At 53.9% G+C, this 19,216-nt stretch overlaps 2 protein-coding genes across 4 annotated transcripts in view; both read left to right on the top strand.

Moving 5' to 3' along the window:
- PTK7 (protein tyrosine kinase 7 (inactive)) overlaps nucleotides 1-1,407 on the top strand; it is a 63,330-nt gene extending 61,923 nt beyond the window's left edge. For both annotated transcript variants that reach the window (XM_036317019.1, XM_036317018.1), the window contains one exon: nucleotides 436-1,407. In XM_036317019.1, coding sequence (XP_036172912.1) covers nucleotides 436-596 — 161 coding nt within the window. In that variant the 3' untranslated portion in view covers nucleotides 597-1,407. The remainder of the gene's footprint in view (nucleotides 1-435) is intronic.
- Nucleotides 1,408-8,421: 7,014 nt separating this feature from the next.
- On the top strand, nucleotides 8,422-18,405 carry SRF (serum response factor). 2 transcript variants are annotated; one of them, XM_036317232.1, is made up of 7 exons: nucleotides 8,422-9,315; nucleotides 10,903-11,169; nucleotides 12,748-13,009; nucleotides 13,551-13,670; nucleotides 14,636-14,827; nucleotides 15,200-15,276; nucleotides 16,006-18,405. In XM_036317232.1, exons 1-7 carry the CDS (start codon nucleotides 8,800-8,802, stop codon nucleotides 16,099-16,101), a joined length of 1,530 nt encoding a protein of 509 aa, XP_036173125.1. In that variant the 5' UTR covers nucleotides 8,422-8,799; the 3' UTR covers nucleotides 16,102-18,405. The 2 variants fall into 2 exon arrangements, with proteins under 2 accessions (XP_036173125.1, XP_036173126.1); XM_036317233.1 differs by lacking the exon at nucleotides 13,551-13,670.
- Nucleotides 18,406-19,216: the final 811 nt, after the last annotated feature.

Genomic DNA, 19,216 nt, shown 5'->3' with positions numbered 1-19,216 from the left:
AAGGGACCATTCCACAGGTTTTTCCAGGTGGAGAGTTTGCTCAGGATCCTGGGGGCAGCTCAGCCTGCCTCCCCTCAGGGCTGGTCATAGCAGGAACACGGTTATGGCCACTCCAGGTGTTGAAATACCTTCATGTTGGTTGGTAACAGCCCTCGCCCACGGTGACCACTCCAGCCACTGACACCTGCCCCCATGCATTGGTTGCCTCCTATGCTGTGTGGACCCTGACCCACCAGCCCGGCAGAGCTGGGGCCAGGGGAGTTACCCCTTTGGTTGCAAGATACTTCCCCTTTACTCCTTGAGTCAGTGCCCACCAGCCACTGGCCAGTGGCCCCCACCCCAGGTCGCCCTCCAGTGGCTGCTTGTGGGTACTGCCGGCTCCACAGAGTGTTGGACAGGAGGTTAAAAGTTTGCCTAACTCTCATTTTCCTGCAGACTTGCAGGCTGGGAAGACCAGACTCCCACAGCCTGAGGGCTGCCCTTCCAAGCTCTACCGGCTGATGCAGCGCTGCTGGGCCCTCAGCCCCAAGGACAGGCCCTCCTTCAGCGAGATTGCCAACACCCTGGGAGACAGCCCCGCAGACAGCAAGCCATGAGGAGGGAGCCCAGGCAGGCTGTGCCTCAGGCTGGCGTGGGCACGGGAGGACCCCCTGACGGGTGCCTGCAGCATGATGGGCAAGATCCCTGTCCTCCTCGGCCCTACGGCCCTACCTGGCACCACAGGCACTGCTGAGGTTTGGGCTATTTCCTCCTCTCTCTTACCCTCAGTCCTTGGGGGGGTTGACTCGGACCCGGACTGGTGACTAGGACCTTGGGCTGGGCAGCTTTTTCTGCCACCCCTTCCCCCATCAGGGATAGCGTGGGTGCCTCAGGTAACACCAATTTCTGACCTGGGTCTCCGCCCCTTGGCCAGGTGCAGTTCTGCCACTCACCTGCTAACTTTGCCCAGGGCAGGCGAGGCTGCAGATGAGCCGGGTTGGAGGGCCGTTCCTTAATATACTCAAATTCCTGGGTACTTCGGGCCCACGGGGCCCACCTCGGGGTCTGTGCCAGAATCTCGGAGGACACAGCCAGTGCGTCCTCCCCACATGGACTTGTGCACTCCGACCCTGACCTGTGTCTCCGCCCCACCCTTCTCTCCTTTCCTCATCCTAAGTGCCTGGCAGATGAAGGAGTTTCAGGAGCTTTTGACATTATATAACCCGCCCTTTTTATATGCACCACGGGCGGCTTTTGTATGTACCGTACTCGCAGCGTAGGGTGGGTGGGCATGGGAGGGAGGGGTGCGCCTTGGAGGAGATGGGGACGGGGACCACCCCTGCCTCACACTTTTGTTGTTGTTGTGTGTTTGTTGTTGTTTTTTTACACTCACTGTTCTCAATAAAGAAGCCTTTTTTACAGCCTGTTTCTGATACTCATTCTCTGCTGTTGTCCGTGAATCATGTCCCATCTTCCCTGGCTTATCAGAAGGGCCATGTGCCTTTATGGAGTCTAGTGAGGCTCGGATGGGAATAACTGGCGGACACTGGTCCTTCTTGCTGATCTTTGTGGAGCAGTTAAGAATGTGGGCTTAGGCCCTGACTGGTTTGGCTCAGTGGATAGAGCGTCGGCCTGTGGACTGAAGGGTCCCGGGTTCGAGTCCAGTCAAGGGCATGTACCTTGGTGGTGGGCACATCCCCAGTGGGGGGTGTGCAGGAGGCAGCTGGTCAATGTTTCTCTCTCATCGATGTTTCTAACTATCCCTCTCCCTTCTTTGTAAAAAATCAATAAAATATATATATTTTTAAAAAAGAATGTGGGCTTAGGAGGCAAGACCACCTCTGGTCCGTGGGCTCCTCTGACTGCCAACCACTTGTTCTCTGCCGGCTGGCCTACCACTCATGCTTAGGTGCGGGGGGGGGGGGGGGGGGGGGAGGGTGGAAGAGTGAGGGCGGACAGTTAGAGTGGGTTTGGAGGAGGAGTTAATGACAGATTCAAGTCTCTGAATACCTTTATGACTTTAGGAGGGAGGTGGAGTGGAGAGTATTGAGCAAAGGTGATGCTCGATGCCCCGAAGCTCCAGAGCCCTCAGCTGATTCGATCCTGCCTCTTCTTTACATAGACCCGTGTCATCAGTTATTTTCTTCCTTATTCCAGTGACTTCGGCCTGTGCCCCACCCTAGAGAAATGAGTCCTTAACTCTGAAATTGCTCTAGTTCATTGTGTTCCTCACCATACTTCTCAGTAATGAGAATAACAGCTAATATTTATTGAATACTTGCTCTGTACCAGTACTTGGCTAAGCACTTAACATGCATTATCTCACGTAATCTCTGTGACTACTTTGTTAGCCCGATGTTACTGTCCCCATTTCACAGATTAGAAAATGCTCAGGGAGGCCAGAGAGTTTCCCCAGGTCACACGGCTGGTAATTGAGCCACTTGCTTATTGATACACAGTACGTTGCATCCCACAGATGTGTTGGAATGGGAGAAAAAAACCCAAGAACAGTTTCTCTAGAGCAGTGTTTTGTTTGTTTCTTTTTTTTGGTAAAACATGAACTCTGATCCATGTTCTTTTTAAAAAAAACACTATGTTTTTATTGATTTTAGAGAGAAGGAGGGAGAGGGAGAGAGATAGAAACATGGATCAGCTGGCTCCTGCACACCCCCGACTGGGAATCGAGCTTGCAGACTGGAAACCAGGCATGTCCTCTGATCTGGAATCAAACCAGTAACTTTTTGGTGCCTGGGACGATGACAACCAATGGAGCAACACGGCTGGGCTCCGGAGCAGTGTTTCTAAGCTGCGGGCTACGATTAACATTTTAAAAATACGGAACATGATAGAAACCATCTTTTACAAAATTTTGTTTGTAATATTTGATAGACGTTTGTGTATACTGGGTTATGTTATTAGTCAGCTATTGGGTGGTGATCCTGCATAATAACAGCCACAACAGGTCTGAGTCACAACTACAATTTGTTTTTCTCCCTCATAGATCTGAAGGTCGGTCAGGTTCAGCTCATCTTGGTTGGGTCTAGCTAAGTTCAGCTGGGCGTGGTTGTAGGCTGTAGGACGGGTTTGGGTCTAATCTGCTGGTCCTAGAGCATGCTCTCGTGTAGTAGCAGGAGCACACGAGATCAAGCCAGATCACGCAAGCACATACATGTGAAACCACAAGTCTGTTAACATGTTATTGGCCAAAGCACGTCACATGTCAAAACCCAACAGCAGTAATAGGTTCTGCAAAGTCGCATGGCAAAGGTTGGGGATATCTAACTCCCACACAGGGTGTGGAAAATTGGGAGCAAGAACCTAATTCCCCGCTGACTGTGATGTGAAAATGATTTCTTAACATGGGTTGCACTCAGAAGTACTCTTTTTTTTTTTTTCACATCTAACAAAATTAACTATAATTTTTAATATAATCTAATACCCAGTCCATATTCAGATTTCCCATTTGTCCCCATGTAGTTTTATGGTCGATTTGTTCAAACCAGGCTCTCATCAAGGACCATGCATTACATTTGATGAATTAACTCCATTTTAATATGATGTAAGTCTTGTGTTTTCCAGGGGTCTTATGGGCCTTTGTGCTATTTATTTATGCCCCCATTATAATCCTCTCCATCCTATTTCCTACATTCCTATTGGACCTGGGGTGGGGCGGGAACCTGGTGGGAGGGGGAGTCGGGGGAGGAGAGGGACATCTGTAATACTCTCAACAATACAGTTAAAAAAAAAAAAAAGAACTATAATTCCAATTCTAACAGTCTTTTTTTAATATATATTTTTTTTATTGATTTTTTACAGAGAGGAAGGGAGAGAGATAGAGAGTTAGAAACATTGATGAGAGAGAAACATCGATCAGCTGCCTCCTGCACATCTCCCACTGGGGATGTGCCCGCAACCCTGGTACATGCCCTTGACCGGAATCGAACCTGGGACCTTTCAGTCCGCAGGCCGACGCTCTATCCACTGAGCCAAACCGGTTTTGGCCTAACAGTCTTTTTTTAAAAAAAAATTTATTTCTTGAAGTATTACAAAGAGTATTACATATGTCTCCTTTTTACAGAAGTACTCTTGAAGGTCATTCACCACTAATCCTTTCCTCCCTCCTGGTCTTTCTTGACCATTCAGCAGCGGCTAACATTGTCGGCCACATGGCCTTTCCAAACTTCCCTCTCTGGACTGTGGTGATGGCATGCCATCGCCATCTTTTTCTGACTAGGCCTTCTCCAGCTCTGGCTGAGGCTTCCTTCTTCTGCCTGCCCGGGAGGTTACTGTTTTTCTGAATTCTGTTCCTGGCCGTCCTCTCTCTGTGGTCTCTCCTGCAGGATCTCACATCAAGTGGCTTTCATTGGCCCTTTAGTGTGGACAGTTCTCAAAGCATTAGCTCCAACTCCAGCCTCTTCCTCAAGCTTCAGACACACCTACCCATTTCCTTTCTTTTTAACATTTAAAAAACGTATGTATTTGTATTGATTTCAGAGAGGAAGTCAATAATTCTCTCTTATTGACTGGCTGCCTCCTGCCCGCCCCCTTCTGGGGATGAGCCCAGAACCTGGGTATGTGCCCTTGACAGGAATCAAACCCAGGACCCTCCAGTCAAACAGGCCGACACTGAGCCAAACCAGCTAGGGTTCATGCCCCGTTTCTTACAGGACATTTTCCTCTGCTTGTTTCCCTGGGCCCAAACTGAATTTCTCTCTCCCAAACCTGGTCCTCTAGCCAAGTTCTCTCTTTCCATTAATGGTACCACTGTGTGAGGATTTTATTCACAATCTTAATCTATCATGAGTCTCCTCTCTGTGTCCCCCCGCCCCCTCCCCGTGCAGCCTGTCCCCAAGATCCACTTCTTCTACCCTTTCCCTGTTTCTATCGTTGCTTCATTTTAAAAGAAAAAAAAATTGTATAAAAGTAATGCTGGTCATGGAAGAAGTCAAACGGTGCAGACGTGTGTAAAGCAAGGGGCCCGCTCTGCTAGTCCCTCTCGTCCTCTCCAGTGGTAAACATTCGTGTTTGGAGCGTGGCTTTCCAGACTTCTCCCAGGCACACTGTCCACGACCTCCTTTTGTTTCCATTCCCTCTAATGTTGCCATTACAATTGAGACCTCTTTTCTTCTGTGTGAAGAATCCACGCGTAAAGGTTAACTCCAAATGGAAAGTTTTAGAGTGTTAGTAATTTTTTGTGTGACTAATTTTTAAAAACACTCTTTAGTTTTTTATCTGAATGATAAAAATCAGGAGAAGGAAAGAGTAGGGTGGGAATGGTGTGGTATGAGGGGATCTGGCTGGAATTCTGATGCCCTTCTGGGGGTACTTCAAGGTCTGGGGTGGATGTAAGCTCCCACCTTCCAGGGGACTGCTGTGATTCCGACCTTATCAGAGAAGCACCAAACTCACATTCCAGAGAGGCCAGAGGGGACTTATCTGAGCTCAGGGGGCTGTATGGAGTCTATAGTGAGCCTGAGAGCAGATGCCTCTTCCATGGCCACCATTCAGCTCAGCTCTAGGCTGTAGTGCTCCTGTGGGCATGTCAGCCTGGAGTTGCTAAAAGTTCCAGTCTTTGTGTGAGATTGGATATTCAGATTTTTATATAAAATCTGATTTAAAAATATTATGTAACCCAAACAAAACACATTGATTTGGGAGGACCACTATGTAAAGTAGGTGATTGTCTAACTACTATGCTGTACACCTGAAACTAACACAAATACTGAAAGTAAACTGTAATCTATACTAGTATATATAAAAAGCTAATATGCAACGTGTCCCCTTGGGAGTTCGACCGGGAGATAGGGAGTTTGAGTGCACACTATGATGTGCGCTGACCACCAGGGGGTGGCGTGGAACATGGCAGGTGATCGGCAGTGGCGGCTGCGGGCAGCAGCAGCAGCAGCAGCAGCAGCAGCAGCAGCAGTGGAGGTGTTAGGGCATTGAGGGAGCCAGGGAAGGGGGAGGTCGGGAGGTGGGTGGGGAGGGGGGACTGTGCCGCCTGAGAGTGGCAAGGGAAGGCGGGGAACCTGATCAGCCCTGATGCCAGCCAGGCCCAGGAACCCTACCCATGCATGAACTTCATGCACCAGGCCTCTAGTTTAAAAAATAAAGTAAAATACGTCTATGAACCAGTTTGTGTGTTTATGTGTATGTGTGTGTGTGTGTGTTTAATCCTCACCCAAGGACATTTTTCCATTGATTTTTAGGGAGAGTAGAAGAGAGAGGGAAAGACAGAGAGAAACATCGATATGAGAAAAACACATAGATTGGTTGCCTCCTGCATGAGCACTGACCAGGGCCTGGGCTGAGGAGGAGCCTAAAACCTGGGCATGTGCCCTTGACCAGAATTAAACCTGGGACCCTTTGGTCTGGTCCGCAGGCTGATGCTCCATCCACTGAGCCAAACCTGCTAGGGCTGAACCAGTCTTTTTACTGACTTTATCTACATCAACAGTTTTAGCTTCTGAACCCGCAATAAGCCAACCGAGTGTGGGTGTGGGCTACCCAGTGGAGATGGCCGGCAGCGGTTATCTTCTGGGGTGCCGCTGCCACTGCTGTCTAAACTAGGGGTCTCACACAGAACAGTCTAGAAGTCAGGCAGGAATGGACCACAGGGCTGTGATTGTAGAACTGTTGCTCACGTCGCAGTCCCAAGCACCATCTGTGGCCCTGAAGCCCTTCTGTAACCTATTTATCTATTTGACCTGTTCTTCCTCTTGAACTAACACAGTCCATATGTTTAACTGCCTGTTGTGTAGACTAAATGAGGAAAAGAAAAAGCGCTCTTTAAAACTACTGGGAAAAGGGAAACAGGAGGGCTCTTAATTCCTTTATTTAGAGGTTTGATGAACGAGTCCATGTTTTTAAAAATAGGTGTGTATGTGTATGTATATACACACATAGCTCACAAAAACACTTGAACATACTTTATCTCAGTATTTCTCAGTTTTGGAACTGGGACACAGTAAGGTAAGCTGTTGACGTCATCCAGCACACGCGTGTTGAACCATATGAATGACGCTATCCCACCTTCTTGACCTATAAAAGGGAAATTTTATATGATTCAACCCCAAAATAACGGGAACAAAAGTTTCATGCAGCGATATCTTACCCTTGCTTCTCGTGATACTCATTTACTTTAAATGCTGGTTGCAGCACACTAAACTGATTTCATTCACCACAGCTTCTTAAGGTAGGAATCACCCTCTCCCACCCTGTGGCACACAGAGGATGTTCATCTCAGGGATGCCGTGATTGTCCCAGGTAGCTCCTATTAACTACCCCTTCCTTTGTGCTTTAGTCTTTATCTCATTTAATCTGCAGTAAGAACCTCATGGGATGGGGACCAACAATGAGGAATAGGAAGCTTGGAGAGGCCAGACACTTGTTTCTGGCACACGGCTAAGAAGAGAAAGATTCCAGATTTGAAAATTTTATGTAACAGCAAAGCTGAAGCTATTTTCACGGCTTTGGAGCTAAGGCCCAGAACGAGACCCTGGACCTGGCCTTGCAGCACCCTAGTTCTAACTTTTCTTCTCCTATGGGCTTTGCAGAGAAGGGCGTGTGTGTGTGTGTGTGTGTGTGTGTGTGTGGCTGGCTTAAACTTTCTTCTCGGCTACACTTTTTCCCAGGCCTCTGCACTGGCTGAGGGGTGGGCTTTATCCCTGGGACCACCCCCTCCCCATCCCATCCCGCAGCTGGAAGTCTTCACTGATCTCCATCTCTCCTCCCTGCCCCCATCGGGGAGGCAGACTATCTCCCCGGTCTTTTCCAGATGTACGTCTGCCAAAGACCTCCCCCAGTATAGATGATGATGAATGAGGACTGGAGAGCCGGCCTGGTGGGAAAGTGTCGTCGCCTTGAAAAGAGAAAGAGAAAGGAAGTCGGGGGGTGGAGGGGAAGAGTTGGAACGGAGTGGCCAGGGGGCGACCAGTCTGGACACTAGGGACCCAAGCCCCCGCTACTCGGCCAGTTTCTTTGCCTCCCTGAGGAAGGCGTGGGTAAATGCTCCCTGCACCCCGGCGGAATTTGGGCTGTTATAGCCTTTACTGCGGCCCGCACAATGCACTCAGGAACTACCCCGGTGCTTGTCCCCAGCCCTTCCAGGGCCGGGCTCCAGCGTGCTCCCTCTCGGCCGCAGGACCGCGCTCCAGTCCCTGCTAGGGCTCCTCTCCGCAGGTCCCGCCAGTCCTCCTCCCACTCTCTGTCCTGGGGGTGGAGTCGCACCGCCTCTCCCTTTCCTTTAAGAGGCGTCGGCTCCGCCCCTTTCGGAGTCGCGGTCTGACGCCCGAGGACTGCAGCGAGTTCGGGATGTTTATGCAAATAGGCGCCCCCTGTGGGCCAATGGAGAGCGGAGGTGCCGGAACGATGGACCAATGGGGCGGGGGCTTAGGGGCTCACCATATAAGGAGCGGCCTCGCCATAAAAGGAAACATTGTATCTCTTTATATGGGGGGGAAGGGTCGGGGGATCCCTCGCCGCCTGCGCGTGGTCCCGGCCCCCTCCACCCGCCGTCCCCGCGGTGGCCAGCAGCCTCTGCCCCCGGGGGGACGCTGACGGCCGCCGGGCGCGCCGCCGTAGCATACGGATAGGGGGCGCTCCGCGCGGCCTGGGGCAACCCGGGCCACAGGGGCAAGAAAGTGAGGGCCCAGGTCGGCCCGGGCGTGCAGGGGCCCCGGGTTCGCAGCGGCGGCGGCGGCGGCAGTGATAGCGGCACTAGCAACAGCGGGAGCGCCGGGTTGAGCCGGGAAGCCGATGGCGGCGGCGACGGCTCCGATTCCTCGCTGACTGCCTGTCCGTCCTCCTGCACTGAGCGCCATGTTACCGACCCAAGCTGGGGCCGCGGCGGCGCTGGGCCGGGGCTCGGCCCTGGGGGGCAGCCTGAACCGGACTCCGACGGGGCGGCCGGGCGGTGGAGGTGGCGGCGGCGGCGGCGGGACTCGCGGGGCTAACGGGGGCCGGGTCCCCGGGAACGGCGCGGGGCTCGGGCCGGGTCGCCTCGAGCGGGAGGCTGCAGCCGCCGCGACAACCACCCCGGCACCCACCGCGGGGGCCCTCTACAGCGGCAGCGAGGGCGACTCGGAGTCGGGCGAGGAGGAGGAGCTGGGCGCGGAGCGGCGCGGCCTGAAGCGGAGCCTCAGTGAGATGGAGCTCGGCATGGTGGTCGGCGGGCCCGAGGCGGCGGCGGCGGCCGCGGGGGGCTACGGGCCGGTGAGCGGGGCCAAGCCGGGCAAGAAGACGCGGGGCCGCGTGAAGATCAAGATGGAGTTCATCGACAACAAGCTGCGGCGCTACACGACCTTCAGCAAGAGGAAGACGGGCATCATGAAGAAGGTACGGGCCCGGGAGGCCGGCCGGCCGCGGGGAGCCGGGAGGGTGGGGACGCGCAGGGGGCGCCCGGGAGGAAGGCAGCGCCCGCCGCGGCGGAGGTGAGAGGCGGCGAGTCCGCGGGAGGCGTGTGGGAGGAGATGGCTCTCACCCCGGGACAGTGCAAGGGGAGGGGCCGCCGGGGAAATGTGGGGAGAGGGGAGCAGCCGCGAACGCCCGGAGCAGAGGGGAGAGGCGCCGAGGTGGGAGTGACGGGCGCGGGAGGGGAGCCGGGCCCTTGCCGAGGGAAGGGGCGAGGCGTGGGATTGGGAAACGCAGGGATCCACAGTAGGTCCGTTGCGCTGGTGTTGGGGAAGGGCTCCCCAAAATCAGGGAGCAGAGGAGCAGGTATGGAGGTGAGGAGGCTGGAAGCGGTGTCACAATGAGGGAGCAGATGTGGGAGGAAGGTGGGCACCTCCGAGGTAGCGCTAGCCGGAAGGACGGGCGAGGCTGATGACGGAATGGGCTCCGAGCTCCAGGTGAGGGAGCAGGGAGCAGGGCAGGAGGACGGATGCCGCCCTGACCCGCAGGGGCCGAGCCGGGTCCTGCCTGGCCGGGTGTCCTGAATGCCTCCCCCGGAGGCCTGCACACCCCCTGGAGACGGGCTTCAGAGTCCTCTGCCTCTCCGGCAAGTGGGATGCCCGGCCCTGGGGAGAACCTGTGCATGGAGTTTGGTGGGAAGGCGGGGAGGTTTGCAGATGCACCTAGCAAATCCTTTTCTGTCAGGTTACCCAGTGAAAAGGGGCGAGGAAAGGGGTCGTCTTGGGGTGTAGGAGATAGGGGACAGGGTGGAAGCAGCAGAACGGGGAGGGAAACAAGAAGCTAGACTTCTGGAAAAACTGGCTGGGGTTTCGGTTTGTCCCCTACAAAAGTCAGAGCTGCTGCCAAGGTGGGTCTGTGGGCCTTGTTGGCTGTGAGGAGACCATCCGTGGGGCCACCCCGTTCTGGGCTCATGGCAGGGTCGTGGCTGCTGAGCTAGCCCCCACCTCCCATCAGTCCAGGCACTGCTGTATGAAGACAAAGGAAGAAAATGGGTAGCACACACAGTATTATTACAGGGCAGGAGACAAACGGCAACAGGTTAGTGCCCGTGCCGTTTCTGGGAAGGAACGTGGGGCATTTTAGAGTTTAGGTGGCTCCCAAACGCTACACATCAGCCCTGATGTCTTATGTGGGTCCGGACAGTAGTGTCTTCCAGTACAGCAGCGAGGTCGTCCTTGTCCTCGTGACAGTGAGGAGGGGATGGGAGCCATCTCTCTGAGGCCGGGCACCAAGCTGTGGTGAGGGGCAGGTCCTTGGGCCCCGGTGTGTCCGCTCGGGTTATGTTCTGTCAAGAGGGGGTTGGAACTGTGTGCAGGCGGGCAGGGCTGCCCCTCAGAGAAGGGGCATTTTCCTGCTCCGGTTCACCTTCAGACATGCTGGTAGGACCACCTCTGGAGAGGAAGGTCACGATGGAGTGGGGCTTGATATCCCTGTAATCCGCCCTCTCTCCTGCTTCCCAGGCAGGTAGAGGGAAGTCTGCTGACCGCCCCATCTCCTCCCCGTTATCCCCAGGCCTATGAGCTGTCCACACTGACAGGGACACAGGTGCTGTTGCTGGTGGCCAGCGAGACGGGCCATGTCTATACCTTTGCCACTCGAAAGCTGCAGCCCATGATCACCAGTGAGACCGGCAAGGCACTGATTCAGACCTGCCTCAACTCGCCGGACTCCCCGCCCCGCTCAGACCCCACCACCGACCAGAGGATGAGTGCCACGGGCTTTCAGGAGACAGACCTCACCTACCAGGTGTCTGAGTCCGACAGCAGTGGGGAGACCAAGGTGTGTTTGGGTCCCCCATCGGAGGGAAAGGAAGGGGAGGGACTTGACCGGCAGAGAGGGGAGGGGGGTCCCCTCACTTCCTCACCGAGGACAGGTGGTAGGTGCCCACCGGTGTGGAGTGGAGCCGGGTCAGTACCCCTCATCCTAGGGGACAGGTGTCCATCCTCGCTCTCCCGACAGGAGGCCGGCCCACTCGATAAGCGGGCGGCCTCCGTGCCCATATAAGGCCGGCTCCGGCTCCGAGCCGGCCTCCCGCCTGCAGCCCGCCCGCCTGGCAGGGCCCTCGCATTCCTCCCGCCAGCTGTCTCCCGCTCGGGGTGGGGGCGTAGCTCAGCCCAGCCTCCCGCAGGCCGGCGCACTGGCGAGTAGGAAGCAGCCCTCGTGGGTTCCAGGGCCTGGGAAGCCGGCACTGGGTGCAGGTGGGCTGGCTGCCTGGGCGCAGACTACCTGACTAGCCGGTCACCTACCTCCTCAGGATGTCCGGCCGGGGCACCTTAGGGAGGGTATTCCCGGCTGCTAGGGATGCCGGCCCTAGTTACGCCTCCCCCTTCCTTTTCCCGGTAAGGAGAGGGGGCGGAGCTTCCTTCCTAGTTCCTCCGGGTACTCCGCCTTCCGGGTCCTTCACCAACTGGCCAATTGGAGGGAGCGGCACTGTTTGCCTTAGCAACGCCTTCACCAATCAGGGGCTTTGAGCGCGTCCGATTAGCAAACATCCCGCTCTGACCAATCCCCAGTATTTGAGCCCCTCAGTCCTCCGGGCTTGGCTCTCAGCCCCCGGTTTCCTCCTTCCCCTTCTAAAAACAAAGGCTCCCTGAGGGGAAAGGCAGTGCTTTAGACTTTCCCCTCATGTGGTGGCATCTGTAATAATTTTTAAACTCTTAGCAGTAGGGCTTATTCACAGAAAATTATGCTGGATGAATCAATTCTTTTGGTAATTAAAATCTTAAGTATTTGTCATAAAGTGCCAACCCCCTAAAATCTCTCTCAAACCATAAGTTCCCTGGAAAAACTTTCGGTCCCTATCTCAGAAGCCTGGCAAATATGAGCTGGAAGGACCCCTTTAACGAGGGCACAGTAGCCCAGTCCTCTCACATTACAGAAGAAAACTGAAGCTCAGAAAGAGTAAGTGATTTTCCCAGGGTCACACAGATGGTCATTGCCAAAGCTGGGAACAGACGCCTGGTGTCCTGATTCCCCAGCCAATGTGATGGCCATAGTCCATTGGGGCTGAACTCAGGGAATTATGATGACCATATTTATCATTATCTTATGATAAATAAGAGCAGCAAATACTTACTGCTCTTTGTATGTGCCAGGCATTGTTCTAACTTCTTTAAGTATGTTAACCTATTTATTCTTCACAACACCTATGGGGTAGGTATTACCCTCCTTTCATGGACAGGAAACTGGAGCATGGCAGTTCAATAACTTGCCCATGGACCAGGCAGCAGATAAAGGTCAGAGCTGTGATTTGCACCCAGGCACACTGGTTCCAATCTGGGCTGTCAATCCACATTAAGCTCCTGCAGGGGCAGGGTCTGGTAGAGGCTCACTGCTCCATCTCTACTCTGGGTGTAGGACTCACTGAAACCGGTGTTCACAGTCACCAACCTGCCGGGTACCACTTCCACCATCCAAACAGCACCCAGCACCTCTACCACCATGCAAGTCAGCAGCGGCCCTTCCTTCCCCATCACCAACTACCTGGCACCAGTGTCTGCTAGTGTCAGTCCCAGTGCCGCCAGCAGTGCCAACGGGACGGTGCTGAAGAGTACAGGCAGTGGCCCTGTCTCCTCTGGGGGCCTCATGCAGCTGCCTACCAGCTTTACCCTCATGCCTGGTGAGTCACAAGGGGCAAATTGAGCATGGGAAGAGTGGGTTTAGGGTTGGCACAAGGAGAACCTCTTCCCCTGCTCAGAAGGAGGGTGGACAGGGGGCCAGGGCCCGAGAGAAGCCGTTGGCAAGCATGCCCCTCCCCATTGGAACCTCTGTTATCCTTGTCAGGAAGTATCAGCCATATGCTCTGGCCTTGTCTAGCCAGCCCAGCCCTGTGTCCCCCATTGCCACAGGGACAGTAGACATTCTGTCACCTCTCTACCTTGACTAGAAGGCAGATCATGTCCCTGATGGGTCAATACCAACTTCCTGAAGAGGAAAGAGGCAAGGCCTAGGACGGGAGGAGGAGGGAAGAGCAAAAGCAGAGTAGAGAAGCCCCTGGAGTCCAAGACTCAGGACAGGAAGGGCCTTTTTGGCTCCCACAAAAGATAGTGATGGGAGTTGGGGAGCAGTGTGTCAGACCCTGGGCATGTGGGTGTTTGAGGGTGCTTGGTGCAGGTGGTGGCTGGTAGGACAGGGCACAAGTAAGTCTCTGTGTCTCCTAGGTGGGGCAGTGGCCCAGCAAGTTCCAGTGCAGGCCATTCAGGTGCACCAGGCCCCACAACAAGCGTCTCCCTCTCGTGACAGCAGCACAGACCTCACGCAGACCTCCTCCAGCGGGACAGGTATAGCTTGAAACTCTGTCACTTTTTAACGTGGAGACTGAGGCTTTTGGCTTAACCCTTATTCTAATCCCTAAGAGAAAGTCAGGTGGGGGTGGCTGGGTTTTGTATCCTGCCCTGCAGTAGGGCTGTGGACTCAAAGAAGAAATTAGGGACCATTGAAGCCACCCTCCTCCTTATTCAGATGAGAAGCCTGAGGCCCAGAAAGGAGAAGTTACTTGCCCAAAGATTCACATTTGCTTAATTACCAGGAGGATTTATAGAGCAGTTGTCTCCTTGTGGGAGGGTCTCCTAGGTTTAGAGTAGCCATAATTTCCCTCAGGGTCTCCAGTCATTCCAGATATGATGAGACACTTTCAGAATAAAATTACTTTTCAGTTCTTGTTATTTACAACCTTGTTATCCTAAATGTGATCTATGGAGGACCAGCATCACCCTGGAGCTTGAGAGGAATGCAGACTTTTAAGCCTCACCCCAAACCCACTAAATCAGAATGTACATTTTTAACAAGAACCCCAGGGGACTGTATGCACATTCACATTTGAGAAGTGCTAGTTTAAAAGATGCATGTGTTAGCCACACATTTAGGAAGAAGGAGGAGGAATGAAAACAAATAAAAAAACTGAAGCTCCCTAAAGGGGGAGTAGTATCTGAGTTTCCTTAGGTTGGGTCAGTTACTGTAATCTTAGTTTTTCCCAGGGCCTTCGGGTCTTGGAGTAGAGAATCCAGCAAATAGACAATTAAATAGCACAATGTGGTAGGATACAATTAAAGGCTGGTGCTGTTGTGTTCAGGAAAAAATAAGGCTTTTCTTAGTTGATGACAGGTAGCCGAGGAACGAGTCTTGTCTAGCTGCTGACCTGGGAAATGGCTAGAGAGCTCTGGCGGCTTGGAATTCCCGGGGGTGGGATGGGAGATATCAGTGGGGACCAGTGTCAGCCTCACTGACATGTGTCTGTATTTGCCAGTGACCTTGCCCGCCACCATCATGACGTCATCTGTACCCACAACTGTGGGCGGCCACATGATGTACCCCAGCCCCCATGCGGTGATGTATGCACCCACCTCGGGCCTGGCTGATGGCAGCCTCACCGTGCTCAATGCCTTCTCCCAGGCGCCATCCACCATGCAGGTGTCCCACAGCCAGGTCCAGGAGCAAGGTGAGTTGGGGGGCAGGGCTGAGAAAAGGAGGACCATTATCTCCCTTATACACACACACAGACACATACACACACATGCTTTCTTCCCCACCCTCGATATATATGTTCACACATACATACACAAACTAGGATGCTCTCCATGCTTCTACACATATACACACGGATACTTGCATACACACTCTGGGGCCCACGCTTGTCTGCTTAGACACTCGTGCACACTTGAACACTCATACACGCACTTGGACACAATGGACACTCACCCTAGGGCATTTACATCTGAGTCTCACCCAGTCATATGTACATTTATCAGCTCCAATAACTGGAAGTTTCTCTTGAGCAAGCAATTTGAGTATCTCCCGTTTTCCAATGCAGGTGGCGTCCCCCAGGTGTTCCTGACAGCACCATCTGGGACAGTGCAGATCCCTGTTTCTGCAGTTCAGCTTCACCAGGTAGGTGGGAACCCCTTTCACCCCATCCCAGCCAGCCAGCTACTTTGTTTGTTATTATTAATCCTCACCTGAGGATATTTTTTTCCATTGATTTTATTTTATTTTTTAACTTTTTCCAGGTCCTCTTTTTATTTTTAAAAAATATATTGTTATTGATTTCAGAGAGGAAGGGACAGGGAGAGAGAGAAACTTCAATAATGGGAATCATGGATCAGCTGCCTCCTGCATGCCCCCTACTGGGGATCAAGCCCACAACCTGGGCATGTGCCCTTGATCGGCATTGAACCCAAGACCCTTCAGTCCACTGAGCCAAACCGGCTAGGGCTTTTCCATTGATTTTTAGAGAGAGTGGAAGGGAGGGGGAGAGACAAAGAGAGAGAAACATCGAAGTGAGAGAGACACATCAATTGGTTGCCTCCCGCATGTGCCCTGACCAGGGCTGGTGATCAAGCCTACAATCGAGGTACATGCCCTTGATCAGAATCAAACCCAGGACCCTTCAGCCCTGGGCCAATGCTCTAACCACTGAGCAACTAGCTAGGGCCAGCCAGCTACTTCTTTATCTTGACCTTGGGGATTCTATTACTAGTTAGTCAAAGCTAAGATTCCTAGCCAGAAGGCCTGTCTGTTTTCCTGGTCAGACCTGTGGTGGGCAGGCAGGCAAGCAGGAGGTCTGAGCTGGCTGATGTGTTCCTGCCCTCATTTCCTGACACATCCACTTCCCTCCAGATGGCTGTCATAGGGCAGCAGGCCGGGAGCAGCAGCAACCTCACCGAGTTACAGGTGGTGAACCTGGACGCCGCCCACAGCACCAAGAGTGACTGATCTGCCCTGCCGCCCTGGACAGATGGCCCAGGGGACGGCACCACTTATTTATTGTTGCCTTTTCACGTTTTCTTCACACACATGACGGGCCGCAGGAGGGAGGCGGGGAGGAGCAGTGGGCAGCCACAGGACTGAGCCCTCTCACTCCAGCCAAAGAAATGGGCCAGCCTACCCTCCACCCCGGCCTCCCTCACTCTCCCCTCCTTCTGGCTCCACCTCCCATTCTGTTGATGGTGGGGCTGCCCTCCCTCCTCAGACTTCCCTTGCCAGCTTGGCTCCATGTTTGCCATGAGTATTAGCTTTCCCAGTGGACCGTGCCCCACCTACCACAACAGATCTTTGTGGGACTAGGTACCATCCTCCCCCCCACCTCGAGGAAGCAATGGGGTCCTCTGTCCAGCCTCAATGCTGACCCCATGTCAGTACTGTGTCTGCCACAGGCTGGATCAGTAGAGCCCTCCCCAGGGAGCCAGCTGGGGAGATGGGGCTGCTTCCCTCATGCTGCCGCCTGCAGCCCCTGCAGCTCCACGTAGCTGGGCCTGTGCAGGGAGCAGGTCCCCGGGCCATCTGCCCTGCCTTGCCGCTCCCTTGGGAACTCCAGGGGCTCCCGGATTGGAGGGAACCATCATTGTTCCTTCTCCCCATCTTCCCCCCCCCCTCCTCCCAGCTGCTTTACTTAAAGTTGATTTTGAACTTTTTATTTGAGGAGACGAAGTGAAAACAAATCTATAAATATATATTTTTAAAATATTTAACTTTTTTTTATGGAGTTTTTCTCGTCCCCCTCCCTGCCCAAGCTCCCCTTCCCTGGGGAGCCCTGGGGCTCCCCAGAACTGGCTGGGCCTCTGGGGACAGAGCCACCCCCTGAACTTGGGGCCCACCAGTGTGTGGGGGAGATTCTGGGATTGCCTGGTCCTGGGTTATTTCCAGGAGAAAACCGGGGGAGGGGCCCTCAGGCCATGCCACAATGGGATGGGGAGGGTGACCCACAGCTCTGGGCCTCTCTTTGCCCTCTAGGGCTGTTGTTAGGGAGAGGGAAGAGGGAGACCAAATGGTGGGGTGTCAGGTAGAGGAAACTGACTTCATTTGTGCCACATGCATGGGCATTGCAGCCTTGTGCTCCCCAGGCCTGCAGCTGCTTGGGGCCCAAGTTGCAGTGAGCAGGGTGGGATCTGGGAGGGGGTGAGAGGCAGGAAAGGGGCTCAGAAAAATGGGAGCAGCTCTTGGGCTGAGTGCAGTGATAGGGGAACCAGAAGTGGACAGCTCTCCCAGGGAGTGAGCAGCTACTGTAACTTTTTAAAATTAAGACAAAAAGCCTTGAAGAAAATGACTTTATTTTTCTAAGTGTAACCTCAGTATTTATGTAATTTGTACAGGGGCCGTGCCCCACCCCCCACTTCCCCCTTTGGGGTAGACCTTCAGGGTGGGCCAACACGGGGAGGGTCTTTTACCCTGTGTCAGAGCCCACCTTCACCCCCAATATCCAGAAAGGAAGCTTTTTCAGAACAGGGCAGCAGTTGGGGTGGAGTTTTATTAACCCTATGACTGCCTTCAGTAGGAACAAGCCTGCTTCTGTGATTAGGTGAAGGGGTGGGGGGAGATTTTACGCACAGCCTAGTTATCAAGGGGATGATTTGCCAACATTTTTTGAGTCCCCCCTAACCTCTAACCCCCATTGCTGTCTTGCCCCAATTTCGGGTGCCAAGATAGAAGTCACCTTTCTGGGCTTTCTCCTGGAGAGAGCTGGGGCTTATGGGTGGCTTACAAGGCTGGGGCATGGCAAATCAGGGGCCAGAGAGTGGGGGGGCTTGGGACTCAGGTCTGTAACTGCCCAGCCCTTTTCTCTGCTCTTGTTTCACTCCACCCTCACTCACTCACTTCCCAACTCCCCCACCAGAGGAGGAGACCTTGATGAATTCCTCCTCTCCTTCCCACAAAAGACAGACCCAGTGAGTGAATCAGGCAAAGTGCTTATAATGTGTGTTGTGTGAGCATGGCCTTGGGAGAACATGCGTGCATCAGGGATAAGGTGGCATTTATATGTGCAGCAACCCTTGGTGTTTCCCTTCCTTGGTGGCTCTGGGGTGTGTGTGTGTGTGTGTGTGTGTGCGCGTGCACGCACACGCGTGCGCACACTTGAGTGAATGTGTGTGTGAATGTGGGGTGTGTATGTCAGTGATTTCTACTTCCTGGGATGCTGACCCAGGAATAGTGGACATGGTCACAGTCCTATGTACAGAGCTTTCTTTTGTATTAAAAAAAAAAAATACTCTTTCAATAAATGTATCATTTTTGTGCACAGACTGTGGGATCTTTGCCTCTGTTTTTCTGTCTAGGGAGGGACGGAGGTATGAACAGGAATTAAAGCCCAAAGCTGCTGCTCTGAGAAGGAAGCCTAGTTGCTTGATGAAAACAACCGCAACACTTAGGAGTGCTTTGCCCTGTTAAACTCTGAACGATTTAATTTAAGAAACGTTTCGCCGGGCTGGGAGCCTTATCGATGTGCATGGCTTAGCACAGGTGCTTAGGTCAACACAGAGATAGCAATTTTAATTAATAGAAACTGACTCTACCAATCTAAAGCATTGCTGGGGGGTTTGGGACACTCGTGGCCACGTGACCTAATAAAACCTCAAAGGACAGCCCTAGGTGGGAGCGTGGGTTGCTAGGTGTCAGGGGGAGGAGGGAGGCAGACCCAGAGAAAGGGAAGGGGGTTTCTTCCAAGCTGATTGTGGACGGGAAGGGCTGCCTGCTGCTGCAAAGGCACGGGTCCACGTGACTGCGCCCGCGGGCTCCGCCCGCCGCGGCCCCACGTGCAGCAGCCGTAGATACTGCGCATGCTCCACTGGCGGCGGCTCGGCCGCTCCGCGCCGCTGTGGGCCGCGGTGGGACCCGTAGACGCCCGGCTGGGCGTGCGCTCGCCGTGTGACCCGGAAGGGAGCCGCGGAGGAGGCGGGGCCAGGACGGCGGGACCGGCCTCGGGGTTCCAGCGGGAGCCCAGCCGGGCGGTGGGAGGTGAGAGGGGAGTTCCGCGTGGGCCCGATCCTTGCCCTCTCCCTCCCCGGCCCCAGTCGTAGTGGGGCGACGCCGGGAGCCAGGTCTTGCTCCCTGAGAT

The sequence above is a fragment of the Myotis myotis genome, unplaced genomic scaffold (genome assembly GCF_014108235.1).
Source record: "Myotis myotis isolate mMyoMyo1 unplaced genomic scaffold, mMyoMyo1.p scaffold_m19_p_7, whole genome shotgun sequence".
Classification (NCBI taxonomy): domain Eukaryota; kingdom Metazoa; phylum Chordata; class Mammalia; order Chiroptera; family Vespertilionidae; genus Myotis; species Myotis myotis.
The sequence above is the reverse complement of the archived record's forward strand: the minus strand, read 5'-3'. Positions and strand labels throughout refer to the sequence as shown.